At 40.3% G+C, this 17,118-nt stretch overlaps 1 protein-coding gene across 7 annotated transcripts in view; it reads right to left on the reverse strand.

Annotated features, from left to right (window-relative positions):
* The window catches only part of ANO5 (anoctamin 5), a 93,692-nt gene that overhangs the window by 20,087 nt on the left and 56,487 nt on the right, over positions 1 to 17,118 (reverse strand). For all 7 annotated transcript variants that reach the window (XM_074955183.1, XM_074955186.1, XM_074955190.1 and 4 more), the window contains 9 exons: positions 16,070 to 16,138; positions 14,495 to 14,779; positions 13,932 to 14,045; positions 11,090 to 11,205; positions 10,054 to 10,188; positions 8,577 to 8,682; positions 8,417 to 8,477; positions 6,431 to 6,582; positions 640 to 714 (listed from right to left, as the gene is read on the reverse strand). In XM_074955183.1, coding sequence (XP_074811284.1) covers positions 640 to 714; positions 6,431 to 6,582; positions 8,417 to 8,477; positions 8,577 to 8,682; positions 10,054 to 10,188; positions 11,090 to 11,205; positions 13,932 to 14,045; positions 14,495 to 14,779; positions 16,070 to 16,138 — 1,113 coding nt within the window. The remainder of the gene's footprint in view (positions 1 to 639; positions 715 to 6,430; positions 6,583 to 8,416; positions 8,478 to 8,576; positions 8,683 to 10,053; positions 10,189 to 11,089; positions 11,206 to 13,931; positions 14,046 to 14,494; positions 14,780 to 16,069; positions 16,139 to 17,118) is intronic.

Consider the following 17,118-nt stretch of genomic DNA (forward strand, 5'->3'; position numbering starts at 1 on the left):
GATTATGTAACTAATATAACAGGGTATTTCATCAGAACAGAAGTTTGAAATTTAATTATTCAAAATACACATGTGGGAAGACATTGGACTGTAGACTTAGAGATGGAGAACACCTGTTAAATTATTTGTTCTGGGTCTGTACAGCATCTAGCACAATAAGGTTCTGCTCCATGACTAGGGCGCCTATGTGCATGGTAATACAAATAATGTATAATAATTATAATAGTAATAGGTAGTCCATCTCCCTGCAAACTCACTATCTGTTTATATAGCTATCAAACTGACACTACATTTGATCTTAGCCAAAAAAAATTCCCCTTTTATTTTTAAGCATGATAATCATGCAGTTTTCTGTATTAGAATAGATTTTTTCAAAGATAATTGGGTTACACTAAGGGGTGAGCCCAGGTGAAAGTTGGCTCTAACCTAGCAAAACTCACCAAATCATTAGTTACTGATAGATCTTCAAGATCTTTATCTTCTCCATATAAATTAAAGCGTACTTTGCATGACAGCAGGAAACATGCAGGATAGTATTAATTGGGAGATCTAAAACAACCACTGTAATACAAGTTAACGTGATAGTGAAGATCAGAGATTATAATACATGTTAAAGTGATGATTCAAAAAGATGCTCACCCAGAACAACACTGTAGTTCCTGAGATGCAGAACCGTACAGCCTGGCTAGTTAGAGGCAAATAAGGCTCCATCTCCTGCAACAGTCAAGCAAGCACAGCACAGTTCACAATCCACATACATATTTGGACCCCAAGCAGCACACAATGCCTGGAACAGCTGTGTGAAAGCAAACATCCTATGAAAATCATTTTAACCCCTTTTATTCTGAAGAACGTATGTTGCATTGTTTGCATGTGGTAGCAAAGAAATCAGAAGTGAAGAGGCCAATAAACAGTATCAATAATAAAGCCAATAACCAGGAAGAATAGGTTAAACAAAATCAGTCACAGTGCCTGAAGGACGATTGTGTTTGCTTCCTCCAATTAACAGTATTTGATTCTGAGAACAAGAGAGAATTATTGCTTTAGTTCCAAGTCAGTTGTAATACAGCTCTGGCTTCAAAATTTCATGACTGTTTTCAGTGTTTTTCAAGTCAAGGTTTCTTACAATAAATGTTTACTTAGATGCACTAAGTTGTTCCACACAGCCACAAAGCATTTTACTCCACTTCTTCAAATCCTTTTTTTCAGTTGAAGAAATGGTTAAGTTTATTAGTTGCCAATCTAACTGCACTATCATGCAGCTACATCTTACCCAAAAGATTATTCCCATATAGCACAAGAACAGTTTCCCATTTTCATGTAAAGTCCTCTTTTTAGCAACCATTTCTAACTCCTAAAATATCAGATCAGATGGATTAACAAGGACTAATACCAAGGGCAGAGAAATTAGTACAGCACATATAATCTGTTAATTATGTTACTTACGCATGGTCACTGAAAAAGTTATACAGGTCAAAGGTGTGAAAAAACCACAGCTACATTGATTAAGGGTCTGAAAAAACCACAGCCCTGACTGACATCGCTAGGCCAACAAATCCCCAGTGTAGACACAGGTCTCTTGATGGAAGACAGCTCCCGCTGATATAGATAATTTCATTCAGGGAGGTGGTGTTTCTACACTTACAGAAAGAAACATTCCATGGTATAGGCTGCATCTACAGTACAAAGCTATCCCGCTGGTATAGAATCATATGGTTAGAAGAGATCACAAGGGTCATCTAATCATATGATCTCCATAGCGTGGAACTCTCTAGGACAGGGGTGGGCAAACTCTTTGGCCCAAGGGCCACATCTGGGTATGGAAATTGTATGGCAGGCCATGAATGCTCACAAAATTGGGGGTTTGGGTGCGGGAGGGGATGAGGGCTCCAGCTGGGGGTGCGGGCTCTGGGGTGGAGCCAGAAATGAAGAGTTCAGGGTTCAGGAGGGGCTCCGGGCTAGGGCAGGGGGTTGGAGTGTGGGTGTTCCAGCTAGGGGCGCAGGCTCTGGGGTGGGGCTGGGGATGAGGGGTTGGGGGTGCAGGAGGGTGCTCTAGGCTGGGACCGAGGGGTTTGGCGGGTAGGAGGGGGATCAGGGCTGGGGGTTGGAGTGCGGGAGGCAGTTGGGGGTGCAGGCTCCGGAAGGCTCTTATCTCAAGCAGCTCCCGGAAGCAGCAGCACATCCCCCCTCCGGCACATACTCGGAGTGCGGCCAGGCAGCTCTGCGTGCTGCCCCATCCACAGGTGCTGCCCCTGCAGCTCCTATTGGCCATGGTTCCAGGCCAATAGGAGCTGCGGGGGCAGCGCTTGGGGCGGGGGCAATGTGCGGAGCCCCCTGGCTTCCCCTGTGCCTAGGAGCCGGAGGGGGGAGAGACATGACTGTCTAAAATGTACTTAAACTTTTATCAATGAATAATTCTGAGCACTCTTGCAGCTTGATTGGCATAAGTTATATTCAGTGATAATATACAATAAAAGGCTTCCTCCTTAACGGAATTATAAAAACAATTGAAGTTAATGTGAGATGTATACAAATATTCGAGGATTTATTTAGGCCCATAATATGCAGTTCAAGGATTTCTGACAAGGGATACACACTTTTGTTTTAGGAATGACTGTCTCCGAACTATTTTAGGCTATTTGACACATAGTTCGTTTCCTACTTAAGAACTGATGCTGTATAGTGAGCAAGCCTTAAAATTTCTGGGCCAAATTCTCCTTCATTTGCACATATACTGAAGCCAGTGAAAGAAGAATTTGACCTGTTATGAACTAGTTGAGTATTTTCACCATCAACTATTGTGATGCTAACTCAGCAGAAATAGCAAACAAGGTGAAGATTACTTTCTCACAATGGGTAATTTCTGCATCAGTGTATCCAGTGAGGGGCAAAGACCTTGAATCATTGCAAGTAGTGATGAGAAATTGGTTTTACAATTGATGCAAAGCTAGCCTCAGTGCTTTGTAAATGCAGTGAACTGTATCTATATTACCTTTTCAGTTTGCAAAATTAATCTGTTTGAAACCAATGTCCCTTCACACTTTCAGTATCACACACTAGATAATGAAAGGAAATTAAGCTACAGTGTGGCTAACCTGTATAGTTTTCTATGGCTGAGCAATGACAGGGATTGCTACAAAAGCCTCTGGAAATCTGCAAAGATAACAAATGCTCTCTGTCATAAAGAAAAGGATCACAAGGTAACTGAGGTTTTAATGGCAACTGTCAATACATGCTCAAAGAAAAAAAAACAGCTGTGGATTGATTTCTTGTTCTGTCTTATGTTTCATGTTTGAGACAAGAAAATACATTGATGGCCAACTCCTGATCTCCTGTACAAAGACAAAATAAACAATTTTGCACAAGGGTCCACCATGCTTTTGGGGGCGATGGAATACTTTCTGAGTCCAGTGGCACCAGCAAAACTGCTCCAGATATTCTGCAACTATAGCTTATATGTAACTGTATAAGCATCTATGTTTGCTTCACCTTCCATGACCCGACACTGGGATTTTAGGCCAGTAGATGTACACAATCACTGCCCACTAGTCATGCCCTTACTTCCCTGTCCAAAACCCACTATGCTTTGTCATGGACAGTGAGGCTGCAGCTCTGCAAGACACAAGAGTTATATGACTTTCCCATCGCCTTTCCTCCCTACATAGTAGAACCACAGTGGTTCTGCTGCCTTGTGGGTACTGTGGAGCTATACAAGAAGGGAAAGTATTTAGCCCTAAGCACAGACAGGGACACAGGTCAACATATATTATTAAACAGGCAGATGTTCCTTTCCAATTAGTTTGATCCAGTAGTCAAAAACAGGTACTTGCCTGAAATGTTCTTTTGATCAATCTAAAAACAAAACCTCCACAGAGCTACACCCATGGTCTTGTGCTCTAGCAGTCATGCTGTGTGATCTTCAGAGATATTTATCTCACTGTTGGAGTGTATATCACACTGAGCCATAAAAATGACCATGGTTCCCTGGCATAAGCAGAAAAACTCTCAGTGAGAAAAAAAGATCAATGTATATTTCTCCTAAAAAGTACGGAGGCTTGAAGGGAAGGGCCATGTTGTTCATATAACAGTATGCTGTTTTAACAGCCATGGCTAAATTGAAAGTTTTCCTCTGAATAATGTGTTACTTTCATGTATCTATTTGCATGACTGGTGAAAAGGAACCATTTAAAACATAGTTCCAGGGACAAAGAGTGTGACTGAAACTGTCCACTTTAAGATGACAGAGGCTATTCCAGAATGCAAGAAATCTCAATCATATATTCTAGAAACTTACAAATTAACACCGGCTTAAAAAATTTTATAATGGAAAAACTAAAAAGCACATACTATCTAACTGCATCCCTAATTAAACTTCAGACTCATATCAAGGGCCTCCACAAGGCTTACTTCCCCAGCACTTAACACAAGCAAAGTTTAGCTATCAGAGGACAAACACACTACCAACTTTTTTTGCATCTTGTTTGTGTGAGGAGTTATTTGTCTTGCATTGCATTCTGCAATGAAGACAACAAATGTGTTTTCTTTCATCTGGAAAAAGTATAGGTTTGTTTCAACTGGAAATAGAAAGGAGGGATACTTCAGTTTGTGCTGTATCATTATTTCTGTATTCAGCATTCCTTTTAGTAAACAAAAATGTCTACTGCACGGAAACCCGAAAGCCAGTATGACTTTTGCTATCTCTGTCCAGCAGACTTTTCCTCTTCTCTACCTAGTACTTTCCATTGCTTTGCGGCATTCCTTATCATGCAGACAGCAAACATCTGTTGAATGGTCATTTCTCCTTAGCTACATTGTGTGTGTGTATTGTGACAGGCTCAGGCCAGATGGCTACAGGAGAATGAGTATTAGAAGGCAGATATATTAGTCCCAGATTAAGCAGGTCCATTTTCCCTGGGTAAGGTACCAGGGGCAGTTCCAGAACAAGAAGGAACTTGCTGGAACAAATTCAGGCAGGCAGGCTAATTAGGACACCTGGAGCCAATTAAGAAGCTGCTAGAATCTATTAGGGCAGGCTGGCTAATCAGGGCACCTGAGTTTAAAAAGGACCTCACTTCAGTTTGTGTGTGTGTGTGTGTGTGTGTGTGTGTGTGTGTGTGTGTGTGTGTGTGTGTGTGTGTGTGTGTGTGTGTGTGTGTGTGTGTGTGTGTGTGTGTGTGTGTGAGTGAGAGGAGCTGAGACTGAGAAGGGGTACTGTTGGAGGACTGAGGAGTACAAGCATTATCAGACACCAGGAGGAAGGTCCTATGGTGAGGATAAAGAAGGTGTTGGGAGGAGGCCATGGGGAAGTAGCCCAGGGAGTTGTAGCTGTCGCACAGCTGTTCCAGGAGGCACTCTAGACAGCTGCATTCCACAGGGCCCAGGGCTGGAACCCGGAGTAGAGGGTGGGCCTGGGTTCCCAACTCCTGATCAGACACAAGAGGAGTTCCCTGGACTGTGGGTTCCACCAGAGGGAAAGGTCTCTGGGCTGTTCCCTGACCCACATGGTGGATCAGCAGAGACTATGGGGATTGTTCTCCTTGCCTTTTCCCATGCTGGCCAGTGATGAGGTTAGCTGAGTGAAAGGCAGGTTTGAGCCACTAGCAAAAGTGGCCAAACTGAGGGCTGCCATGAACCTCTGAGGTGAGCAAATCCGCCAATAAGCACAGGACCCACCAAGACACAAGAGGAATTTTGTCACAATGTCTCTCTCTCTCTCTGTGTATATATAGTCATATTACATTCATGTGAAGAGTGAAAATTTCAGTACTTACCATGCAGCTACCTGCTGCAAGAAAATAATAAATGACAAGTTATGGGGCCAGATTCTGCCCTAGTTTAAACCTGATGTGTTTCTATTGTGTTCAGTGAGATTGCACGGGGTCTGGGCTGACTGAATTTAGTCCTATAAAGTTCTATATGCCAAACTCTCTACTCCCAGACATAGAGCTTGTTGAAAAAAATTTCATCTACAAAATCATTCTGACGACAAACAAGGAAAATAATTTTACCAAGTGTTTGCAACATCTTTTTGATGCTCTCTATATATCTTGGTTCTTCTATAACCATCATCACCATAATGTTGGAGTGCTTATCCATTTTTCAACCAGCTGTCAGACACCACCGTAAATGAGAGAATTTCACTGACTTGAGTGGATTTACTCCAGATTGCTCCTGGTATAACAGACAGCAGAATGTGCCTCATTGCTTCGTGTAGCACAGTACCTGAAAGTCTGCTTTGCCCTCATACAAGTGGTTCACTGCCACCATAGTGTCACAGATCTTTACTCAGCAATTAGATACTAGCTAGTTCCTAAGATAGAAGTATCACATTACGAAAAAGTGTTAGTATGGAATTTTAGCATGAAGTTTTATTCATTTAGGTGTCCTCTCAACAGACATCTTCACACACTGAGCATTTTTTTTAAATTACCTGAGTCACTGGATTTTTTTTTTTGTGGGTACATTTGGCTTCATATTCTGGCCTCAGCTGGAGCTGTTGCTGTTCCTCTTCAAAATCAACCAAATCCCATTCATATTTGAGTCTAGCTTGTCGCCGCTTCCAAAACTCCAAGAAAAGTGTTACTATAAGTGAAAAGTGTCAAATAAGCCCTGTTATGAAAAGTGAACTGACAGGTAGGTTCTAGATACCATCCACATTAAACAACCCTTCTCTCCTGTGTCTCATGATTGCTATTCTGTTACTTCTTCTCTCAATGTGATTTGCCTGATGTTCATTCAGTGTATCAGCCACACAAGAAAGCTCACTGCCAAGAACTGTAATATGAATTAGATATATTTATTGGTAAATTGAAGTGTAAATGTGAGTAGAGCGCAGGATGACAAAGTAGCAAGCCCTCATGACCACACTAGATAAGACACACACATTTTATTACAATGATTAGTTAAAACACAAGCAGCTACACAGAACTAACAGATAAGCTGGGATATTTCAGATCAGGCTGTTGGGTACGAGAATCTATTATGGAAACATCTTTACTATAGATAAGCAGAACTGTTTTTCAGTAGAATGCTTTCCAAAGTTTTACATGAAGCATCAGATGCTCTTTTGAGGGTTATTTTGATAAGATGGTGTTTTGAAGATACTGAGCTTTTGATGTTTCTCAGAAAGTCAAGGGAGAGCCTGGTTTAAGAACTTTCTTTTTTGAAATAGCAGTGTGTAGAGGCTTGTGTGTATATTTATATAAAAAAATGATGAGGCCTTCTACAAACTGATCTAAAATGCTGTAAACCTCTGGTAATCTGAAATGTCTGTATCTGAGTTGGCAAGAGTTTGTGGGTTAAACACACACAAGAAAGAGTTTATGTTGTAGTGCTCTGTAAACCTTGGTAGAGCATTCTGGAAATACAAACTTATTTATGCCATTCAAGGGACAATGTTTAAAAGTAAGAAAGATCTTGAACACAGGCTTAAAAATCTATTCATTCTGAAATTTCCTGAAAGATCCCAGTGTAAAAGATGGTGCCTAGATGCTAAGATGATAAACAGACATATGATAGACAGACCTTTGTGGGATAATGGAAACTCTGTAATATGGTTATTTCTGGTGGGCTGAGACATTTGATACATTCTTTCATGCTTTAGTCACCCAAACAGGAAAGAAGGTTCTTCATTAATTAAGGTAAAGAATAGGAAATAATAAGCATGCTCTCACAGACATTTACAAAGATGCATATGAAATTTAACAAAAGAACAAGCATCAAAGTCAATAGAATTTTGTATCTAAAATGGATATGTTAAATGGTATGAATAAAACAAAGACAAATACATGCTCACAGGAAGTCTCATCACAGAGAAGACAACTCAGTTAAATACATCTGCCTTCTGCATCTTCAAAATACACTCATTGTCTGATTTCTCTAGTGCAAAACTGGGACAATGTACGGGTCCTGGTCCTAAGGCTACCTATAATAATGCATTCTTTGAGCCTATGTACTACTTTCTGCTTGTGGCAGCCATCAATCAGAAGTAGAAGAAATTTGCTTCATAGGGTCAGAAAGAGAAACTTTATTGCAAGGATTAGGAGAAAAGAGAAAACACAGTCTGAACTGTATAAAACCTGCTGTCATGTAGGGAAGAAACTAGCGATGTGTTCACTACAAATTAGGTTATTAAAAGAAAATTAATAATTGTAACATTAAGAGTGACTTGCAGATAAACAATTCTGCAAAAACAGTCTTTTAATTGCATTGCAGCAGGTGTGTAGGTTGTTTAAGGCACTAGGTTATGTTTTCTGTAAAGAGCAATTCCTCCACAAGTTTAAATTATTTTTATTCTTTGATGGGGTAAATATTTCTAGATTTAAGGAAAAACAAAATGGCTTTCCCAATGTCCCTGAAAGGTTTAGTCAAGATCTCCCCATTGCTTTATTTAAACCTTGTTATCAAATATACTCACCCCATATGCCCATGAAAATTGCAAAAAAAAGTGTTGCCACGTTATCGAACAAATGGGAGTACTGTAACAGAAACACACAGGGACAGGACAATTCAGTGACAGAACAGTTTTAAATAAAGCAGAACATGACAAATAAATAATTGCAGAGTTGGATACAGACCTTTGAGGATTCACATGTGGTGTTTAGCTTCCAGTACTCACAATTCTCATCACAAAGAGGACACATGATGATCTCTCCTCCAATTGCAGTGGCACAGATTTCTTTGCTGAGGAGAAGAAGATGGTTTTACATTTTCTTCAGAAGCTCAATATGACATTTCTTTCGGAAAAAGATCAAAGCTTCACTTGTTCAAACTTAAGTGTTTTTAGCTTTGCTGATGATGTGTGAAGGTTACATCCACTGATACAAATGTAACAGGGTCAGAGAAACCTCCAGGAAAAACTCAGTTGCTCCTGGAAATGGAGTTGGTGATTCACTTGGTGCCATGATTCCCTCTGTGTCAGTACTGAATCAGTACTTCAGCATTCTGTTCGGGAGGCACTGTGCTGGATGTACAGTCTTTCAGATGAGATATAAACAAAGGTTCTTTCTAATCTGGTCATTAAAGATCTCATTGCACTTTTTGTAACTTCAACTTGCTTCTTATTTTTACTTCCTGTTCTATTTTGTTGTGCAGTGTTGCTGTATGATGTTAAGCAGCTTCCATTTTTTAATCATAAGCAGCTGTATTGCAAGGCTAGGTGAAGTGACCTGTGTGTATACTTTTTAATGACCATTTAAGTCTGAATGTGCATAGGGATCTTTCGGGAAGAATGTAGGATAGTATGACTATAACACAAGTCTCAAACTGGCATAATTCAGCAGAACAGGGCACTCAGGTACCCATTCCTGAATGTACTCTTTAGCTATACACGTCAGAGACCAAAGCAAACTTGGAATGTCCACTACATGTGAAGTCTGATTCATCTCTGATGGGGCATGTTCTCTGCATTGCTCCTGGACATTTTGGGTAATTATTCACCATTGTTGGCCCTCTGAAGCAGGCAAAAATAGCTTTCACTACAAGATGGATCAAAACTGGAGGGTCTAAGGAAACAATGAACAGGTGATACATAAACAATCTTTATGGGAGAGAAGCTTAAACAGGCAGAAATGGCAGTATCCTGAGGACCCTACCAGCCACAGCGTTGCCCAAATACGAGCAGAGAGAAAACCCTTTGCCAAATTAAAACAAAAATTTCAACTTCCAACTATATGTTTTTACTGTACAGTGGACAGTTGTGCTCTATTTGTGCAACTCCATTTAAGCCACCGGTGGTTGTCGGGGTGTAACAGAGCAGAATTTTCCCCTCTGCTTAAAAACATTTTATGTTTGCTGCTTTTCTATAATGAGCAAAACTGCATTCTTTAGTTGGCTTTGTATTTTCAGAATAATTTTAACTTGTGATTTTTTTTGGTAAACGTTAATGCAAATTATGACTTCTACATATACAAAAAATACTGAGCATAAGCTGTTATGAAAATGTGATACTCTAAAAACACAGTATGCAACTAGACGTTTTAAAACTATAATCCTGATTTTTAACAAACGAGGTAAAAATATCTCTTTCAATGTAATTTTGGCAGTTGCACTCACCTGCTCATATTTTCATCCATTGTAAACCAACCATACAGAAAACAGATTAAGCCAACCACTGCTGCAAAGAACAGCATTTCTGTGTAGAAACCCAGCCAGGCAAAATAGATTCCAATCTTCTCTCCATAGTACTTCCTGCACACAAAGAATACAATTGGGTAGGGAAACACAGGAAGACTGCAAATCACAAAAGGCAAAACTGGCAAGACCCAAGCAAAACTAAAGACAATGGGACAACTTCTGACCTCACCTAATAGTAAATCCAATGATTTATGCTGTATAAATGAGATCTGAATCTAGCCCATAAATGAGAGTTACGCATGTTGAACAAGCACAAGATGGACCTTATTTAGGGAAAAGATGAAGCTACCCCTTGTTTTCCCTTCCAGGAATACCTTGCTTAAGGAACTCTTTCCTCCACTCTCAATATAATGAAAATGCAGATTTACCTGTGTTATGCACCGAAAGGGGATAGTAGAGTATAAAATCTAACGGTTCACAATGGCTCCAAATGGATCATTTTAAAAGAACTCGATATTTATCATAACAAAGGCAACAAGGTGTGTTACTAAAGGAACAAATGGACTAAGGAGACACTGATTGAATCTCAAGCAGGTTTATGCTGGGTTTTAGGTTTAATTAGAGTTAAGTTTCAGGTTCAGATTCAATGTGCCAAAATCTCATTGACTGTTCTTGAAACATTTCTATCTTAAGCGGTGAAAGAGATCAACTGATTTTACAAAATACCGGATACTCCTCAAATTTTTTTTCTGCATCTGATGCAGATCTGGAAAATTGGCCTTTCTACATTCGGCTGGTTTGAATGGCTTTGGATCTGAAGTAAAGAGTTTTGCCTGTCTCTAATAAAACATACATTGTGTACTCTCAGAGACATGTGCCTGTTTAGGCACCTGTTTTTCCTCAAACATTAGAAAGAAATAAAAAAATCCCCAGGAGGAACAAATCACAAATGAATGCAGTGAAAACCAATGAATTGTGGCCATGTGCAATGAACACTTCACAGCCCATACCTTACCTAATGAGATCCAAAGGCTGCTCCTTGTAAAACCGTAAAAACCTAGCCCATTCCATATACAATGTGTATCTCTCATTGTCACAGTTTGGATCATTTGCCTTCTTCCAATATTGGCACTGTGTGGATGTGCGCAGATTAGAGGAGAGACAAAGAAACTCATCAGGAGACTAACACATTACACTAAAATATGCAAATCTGAACAGCAACACATCCTGGGTGAGTTTTAGGGCCACCTAAAATTACTTGGTGCTCAACATCATAACTCATCCCTAGAATAGCCCTTTCAACACACAATATTTTAAAACATATGTACCCACAGACCACTTGTCAACATGAAAGGCCTGCATATGTTAGACATTAAGGAAAATTGCACTGATATAGCTATTTAATGTAAACTCTTAATGTAGGGATGCCGCACTCTTGGAAAATGGGCCTTGCACTTCTGATTTCTTCTAGTAAGTTACTGGAGTAAGTTGTACTAGTACAAGCCATGTTTTCCATTGGTATAACCTGTCTACATTAGGAGGTTGCAGCGGTGAAGCTACATCAGTGCAAATTTTCCTGATGTAGATGAGCCCCAAACAATTCCCACCTCATGAAACAAACTCAAGTCCAAATTCCTTGCAGGTCAGAATCAGGTTCTTTTGATAAATTCCATAATCAAGGGCCTTCCACTGAGAGATGCAAAGATATACACATAACACAAAGTAAAGCTATTTTCTGTTTCTTCAGAGATTGTTATACTGTGTTTATCACTGCAGTTTCTGTGGCTATAATGCAAACATCCACTAAAATAAGACTGCCACACTAATTCATTTCAATGGTAGGCTGTACTTTCACAGACTTTCCTATTGTATGACAGAATACTAGGAATAAGAAGAGTTTTCTGATCATTTCAGCTTCCTATGAAATGAATAGGATGGAAGTACTGGAATGTTGTCAGTTCTCCTGTTTTTATTGCATTTCTTAAAATGCATTTCTTTCCCAGCTCCTGGAGTCACATGACTATAGGTATGTCTACATTCTGAGTTGGGATGTGTAATTCCCAGCTCGAGGAGAAATACCTGCACTAGATATAATTGAGCTAGTTCACTAAAAATAGAGTGTAGCTACATGGTTTAAGTGGTGGGAGCAGCTAGCTGCCCTGAGTACAATCCCATCCAAGACTCTAGGTACACACTTGGGGCAGCTAGCCCCTCTTGGGGCTCACACCTCCACGGCTATACTCTATTTGCAGTGGCAATGTCTCCTTGAGCTGGGAATCACACCTCCAGCTCTAGACATTCCCTTTTTGAGAATTTCTGCTTCTGTTTTTTTTTTTTTAAAGGCCTCATTGTTTGTTCAGAAAAAGCATGTAAATATGACCGAAGGGCACCCCACAGGTTCAAAGATCAGAAAGTAAGTTAAAAAGAACCACACATATTATATTTTAAATAGCTCATGATTTTTAAGTCAATATCATTATTCTGGGAGCCTCACTCAATTTTCAAACTCTTGAGGTTGCTAATACTGGTATTGTGTGGAAAGGCATCAAAATTGTATTTTGGCACCACCGCTATTATTGATTATTATTTGTTTCTGATGTTGCCCACAATGTAATTGCTGCTTGCCAAGCATATTAATTGCACAGGGCCTACCCTGCCAAGCTTAAAATCTGAAAACCACCAGAAAACTTCCCATTCACCCAAGTAGCTGGCACCATTCCTTTCAACAGAAGTTGCTGGTTTTCAGAGTATTTCTTTCTCAGATTTATGTTGTGATAGAAACTTATCAAAGGATTGTCAAAAAATAAACAAGTGATTTAAAATGCCACTAGGCATCATAGGTTTCAGAGTAGCAGCCGTGTTAGTCTGTATCCCCAAAAAGAACAGGAGTACTTGTGGCACCTTAGAGACTAACAAATTTATTAGAGCGTAAGCTTTCGTGGGCTACAGCCCTCAAACAATTATTAAAAAACAAATAAGGAATTAGATTAGAGCTTCACAAAAACAATAAATTAAAAATGCTACTCGGAGGTAAACTTCCACTGTAATACACTGGTATTTAGTAGCATAGCTCCCTCCTGTTTACACTAATAGGGGCTGCAGGGCTATATGCAGGTATTCCGTGTTTAAAGCATACCTTGAAGCAGTGGTTCTCAACCCATGGCCGGCCGCACACACAGCTGCAGCCCATGTGACATCCTCAGGGTCATACAGGTAGCATATATATTGTGTGGATGCAGCTCACATAACACACAGAAAGCTGCATATGTAAATAGGTTGAGAACCACTGCCCTAAAGCAAAACAGAGAAAGCTACCATCCTTACAGACTTTACAATACTGACAGTATGCCACCAGAGGGCATCCTGATGTGGAGAAATGACCGCACAAAACTGTAGGGCCAAATTTATCCCTGGTGTAACTACTTCAGTGGCATTTTATACCACATATAGATATGACCCACAGAGCTCAGCTAAAAATGTTATTCATTTCCTTGTTTTCATCTGTCTTTGTAATATGTTACTATAATAATTTATCTCAAAATGTAAAATAAAAACATCTATAAAATGCATTCCAGTGTAAGTCACAATACTGAACTCTATGACTGAAACACTTAGGTAAACCCAATACGCTTGAGCATATGGAAAAGCACTGTAGTGCATTCAGAAACAGCATAACAGGGCTGGCAGATATTCCTTGTACATCACAGGGCAACAGATCAGATAATAAATAAAAGCTGAAGGGGTTGGGGACCAAATACATTTCAACTGAAAACAGTAATATTGCAGCAGGCAAAGCAAATGAGGGAGGAAAGCTGGACTGTGATATATCTTTGGGAATGCAAAGCTAAAATACTTACATCATGGAGAGGGTAAGCAGCTGTGTAGGTGCCATTACTTAACAATCTTTTAATCCCAAACTTTTTCTTCCCTTCTTCTGTTCCATAGGGGCACCGTGTTAGAATATAGTACACCTAATATGCAAACACAGAGAGTTTACTCCTCTTCTTTTATAATATGGTTTAATACCACACTCTACTGATGGATGATGGAGCACTGCTGATGGGACTGTCCAATCCCCCTCAAAGGTAATGCATTGTAGTAGCTGCAATATAGGGGAAATTCGAGGATCCTCAAGGCTCCAGCTGGAACAAGGATGCCCCAGCTGCCCCACTGAGAACTGGTTTCTCAAATGCAATCTGTACTTAGAAAGATACATAGACATCAGATTTCATCACATAACATCCAGAGTTACTGTACCATACAGCAGCAAAGTAATCGACCTTCTGTAGATTCAGAACTCAAATGGCTGTCTCAGCTTAGTGTTTGATATGTGACCACACACATCCCCAGTCACCCACCCACCCACAGGCCTATGTTACATTCTGCATGCACATGTAAACAGATGGGTTGAGATACATACTATTCTGTTTCTCATGGATGGTGAGAAGAAGGTGCTCTCATTCTCAATGAGGTAGAGCTCCTGCCTACTTTTGCTGAAGGGTGCCGTGAAGTAGTCTGGTTCAGGGTGCATCACCTTCTCCGGTAGCCTAAACGGTTCAAGCATACAGTCCAATGGGTTCTCTGCAGTAGAGGGAATATCATTTTCCTTGATGGGCACTTTAATGTTCAGCACTTCAGCATATGTGATCAGAACCTCCCATGGGGCATGGATCTTCACAAAATAAGTTTTGCCATCTTCAGATTCCTGTACAAGAAGAGTTAAGCCTGAGGTCAAACTGAGGTGGGGTGGGTTTTTTTAGATTAAAATCAAGTGAGAGGGTATCCAAAACTTTTCTCTCTTTGTTCTTTTATTATCTTAAAGGCTTACATTGATTCTGAAAAAATAGGAGGAAAAATTTCCCTCCGCCAGAAAGCTTGTATGATTGATGGTAGTGGGTATCTGTCTTCTTTGCACTGATTAGAGGCTTATGAGGAAATTTCAAACTGCATCAAACTTGCACATTAAAGGTCAAATTCTCCAGCCTACTTAAAGGCCACAGAAGACACTGAATGCATTGGAAATGGTGTGGTTCTACAGAGCAGGCTATTCAGGGTATAGAAACCCCACACAGTAGTCAAAACTCCCTGCATGCAACGGTGCTGTGCCATCTCCCAAGCAGAGATGGCAGTTTTAGGATTGGTCTACTGAAACTGCTGGTGTGTAGACCATGGAATCCACAAGTGTGCAGATTTCCCTGCAAAACACCCTGTAAATCAGCAGTCATGGAGAGCATGCAACCCTGTTACTTGCAGCAGAGGCTAAGGAATGATTCCCGCAACACACATCCCTAAGAATTTCTCTGCACATAGTATATGTGAGGGTCCGACTCTAAAACAGTAATATTTAACCACTGGCTTACTGGAGCCCCATCTCTGGGTCTCATGGAGTCTGTTGGTTTTGTCAGAAGTTATTTTGCTCCACCTATTCTCAAGTACAGCAAGGATAACATTGATCAGAGAAACACTCCCTCCGCTGTCCAAATCATATGAGGCAGAAAAGTAACACTAAACAAATGGACACAACCGCCACCCCAAGCCTTTTCCCATCCTGATCCTAATCCCCCACAGGATATGAGTAATTCCCATTGACTTCAATAGATGTTACTGGTATGCTGTGCGGAGGGGCTGGAGGGAGAATCTGGCCCAATCAGAAGTTCCTTTTTACACTGGTCTCCCTGTGTAAATGAACTCACAGTTCAGTTATTTTGGGACCATTTCCTTTTCATTACTGAGTAAAACACAATCACTTCCTCCTGAAGCATAACAGTTCTCTTCTCTCAGTGCTTAAAATATTTATCAAGAAAAATTTCTCCTATATTAGCCTATTTAACTTCAGTTTCATAGTTTGAAGTACTGAAATCCCTTAGAACCACTGATACAATGGTGGATAAAATCTTGTCAGAACAGACCAACCAATGTATTCTCTAGCAATCCGAAAATTCAGGTATTTCGACCTAATTTGCTCTGTATGACGAGAACACTGAGTTTTTTTTACCTTTTTGTCTTCTGTTTCTAATTCCAGACCAGCCTTTTGTAGATTCTTCTCAAATTCTCGCCTTCTTTCCTGAGGATACATAAAGAGACTTTACTAAAAAAAATGAAGCGGAGGCAGTTTTTACTTCATCTGTCAAAAACTTTAACCCTCCCTGTATCCCTGTGTATAGGGTCTGATCTTGTACCCATCAAAGTCAATATGAGTTTTGTCATTGCCTAAATAGGAGCAAGGTTGGATTCCAAAGAGTAATTTTTTCAAAATTCTACTTTGTTGCCTTTTAATCACCAATCTCTTTCAAAGTTGCTGTCACAGAGTAGCTGGTCCCTGTGTATTGACTCAGACTAGCTCCCCAGACCAGAGTAGGTGAGCCCAATCCAGCCAATTAAAGAGAGCTGGGCTACACCTGGGCCTATAAATGCACTGTTAGTGGGCAACTGGGAGAGATGGATTGTGACAGCCAAACTGGAGTGGTGGGTCCCTGGAGCAAGGGGCTCAGGAAAGCAGCCCTGGGGGCTGTTGCTCTAAGAAGGGAGCACTGACAGACTGGTAAACTGCCAGAAGCAGGAGAACTAGAGACTCCTGGGAGGGGTGACCGTGAGGCTAAGGAATCAATTAAGACTGTTTTTTGGTTTGTTTACCTGTTGAGCAAATAAACCTCCTTGCAAAAGACTGAGCATGGCAATGCATGCTTTGGAGCAAAGGAGAAGCATGGCCCTGGTGACAGTCGCTAATTGCACTACATGCTGGATTTATCATTTAAACTAAATAAGCAATACCAATCTTGCTTCCTTTAGAAATCACTGGCAACACTCTTACTGCTTTCAAGATCAGGCCTACAATTAGATGTATTTTTTTTTAACTGAATAGATATTTCTACAGAATACTTTTAGGCCATTCATCAAAAAATTAATTTTCAACCAAATTTCCTTTAGACATAACTATTTCTGTATGAAGGCAATTTGTAAAGCAAGAATTCCATAGAACACTAGGAAATGCAGGATACTCCTTTTGCATTTGACTGTGTGTCAAACGGGGATCCCACGTCTTAT

The sequence above is a fragment of the Natator depressus genome, chromosome 6, assembly GCF_965152275.1.
Source record: "Natator depressus isolate rNatDep1 chromosome 6, rNatDep2.hap1, whole genome shotgun sequence".
NCBI lineage: Eukaryota > Metazoa > Chordata > Testudines > Cheloniidae > Natator > Natator depressus.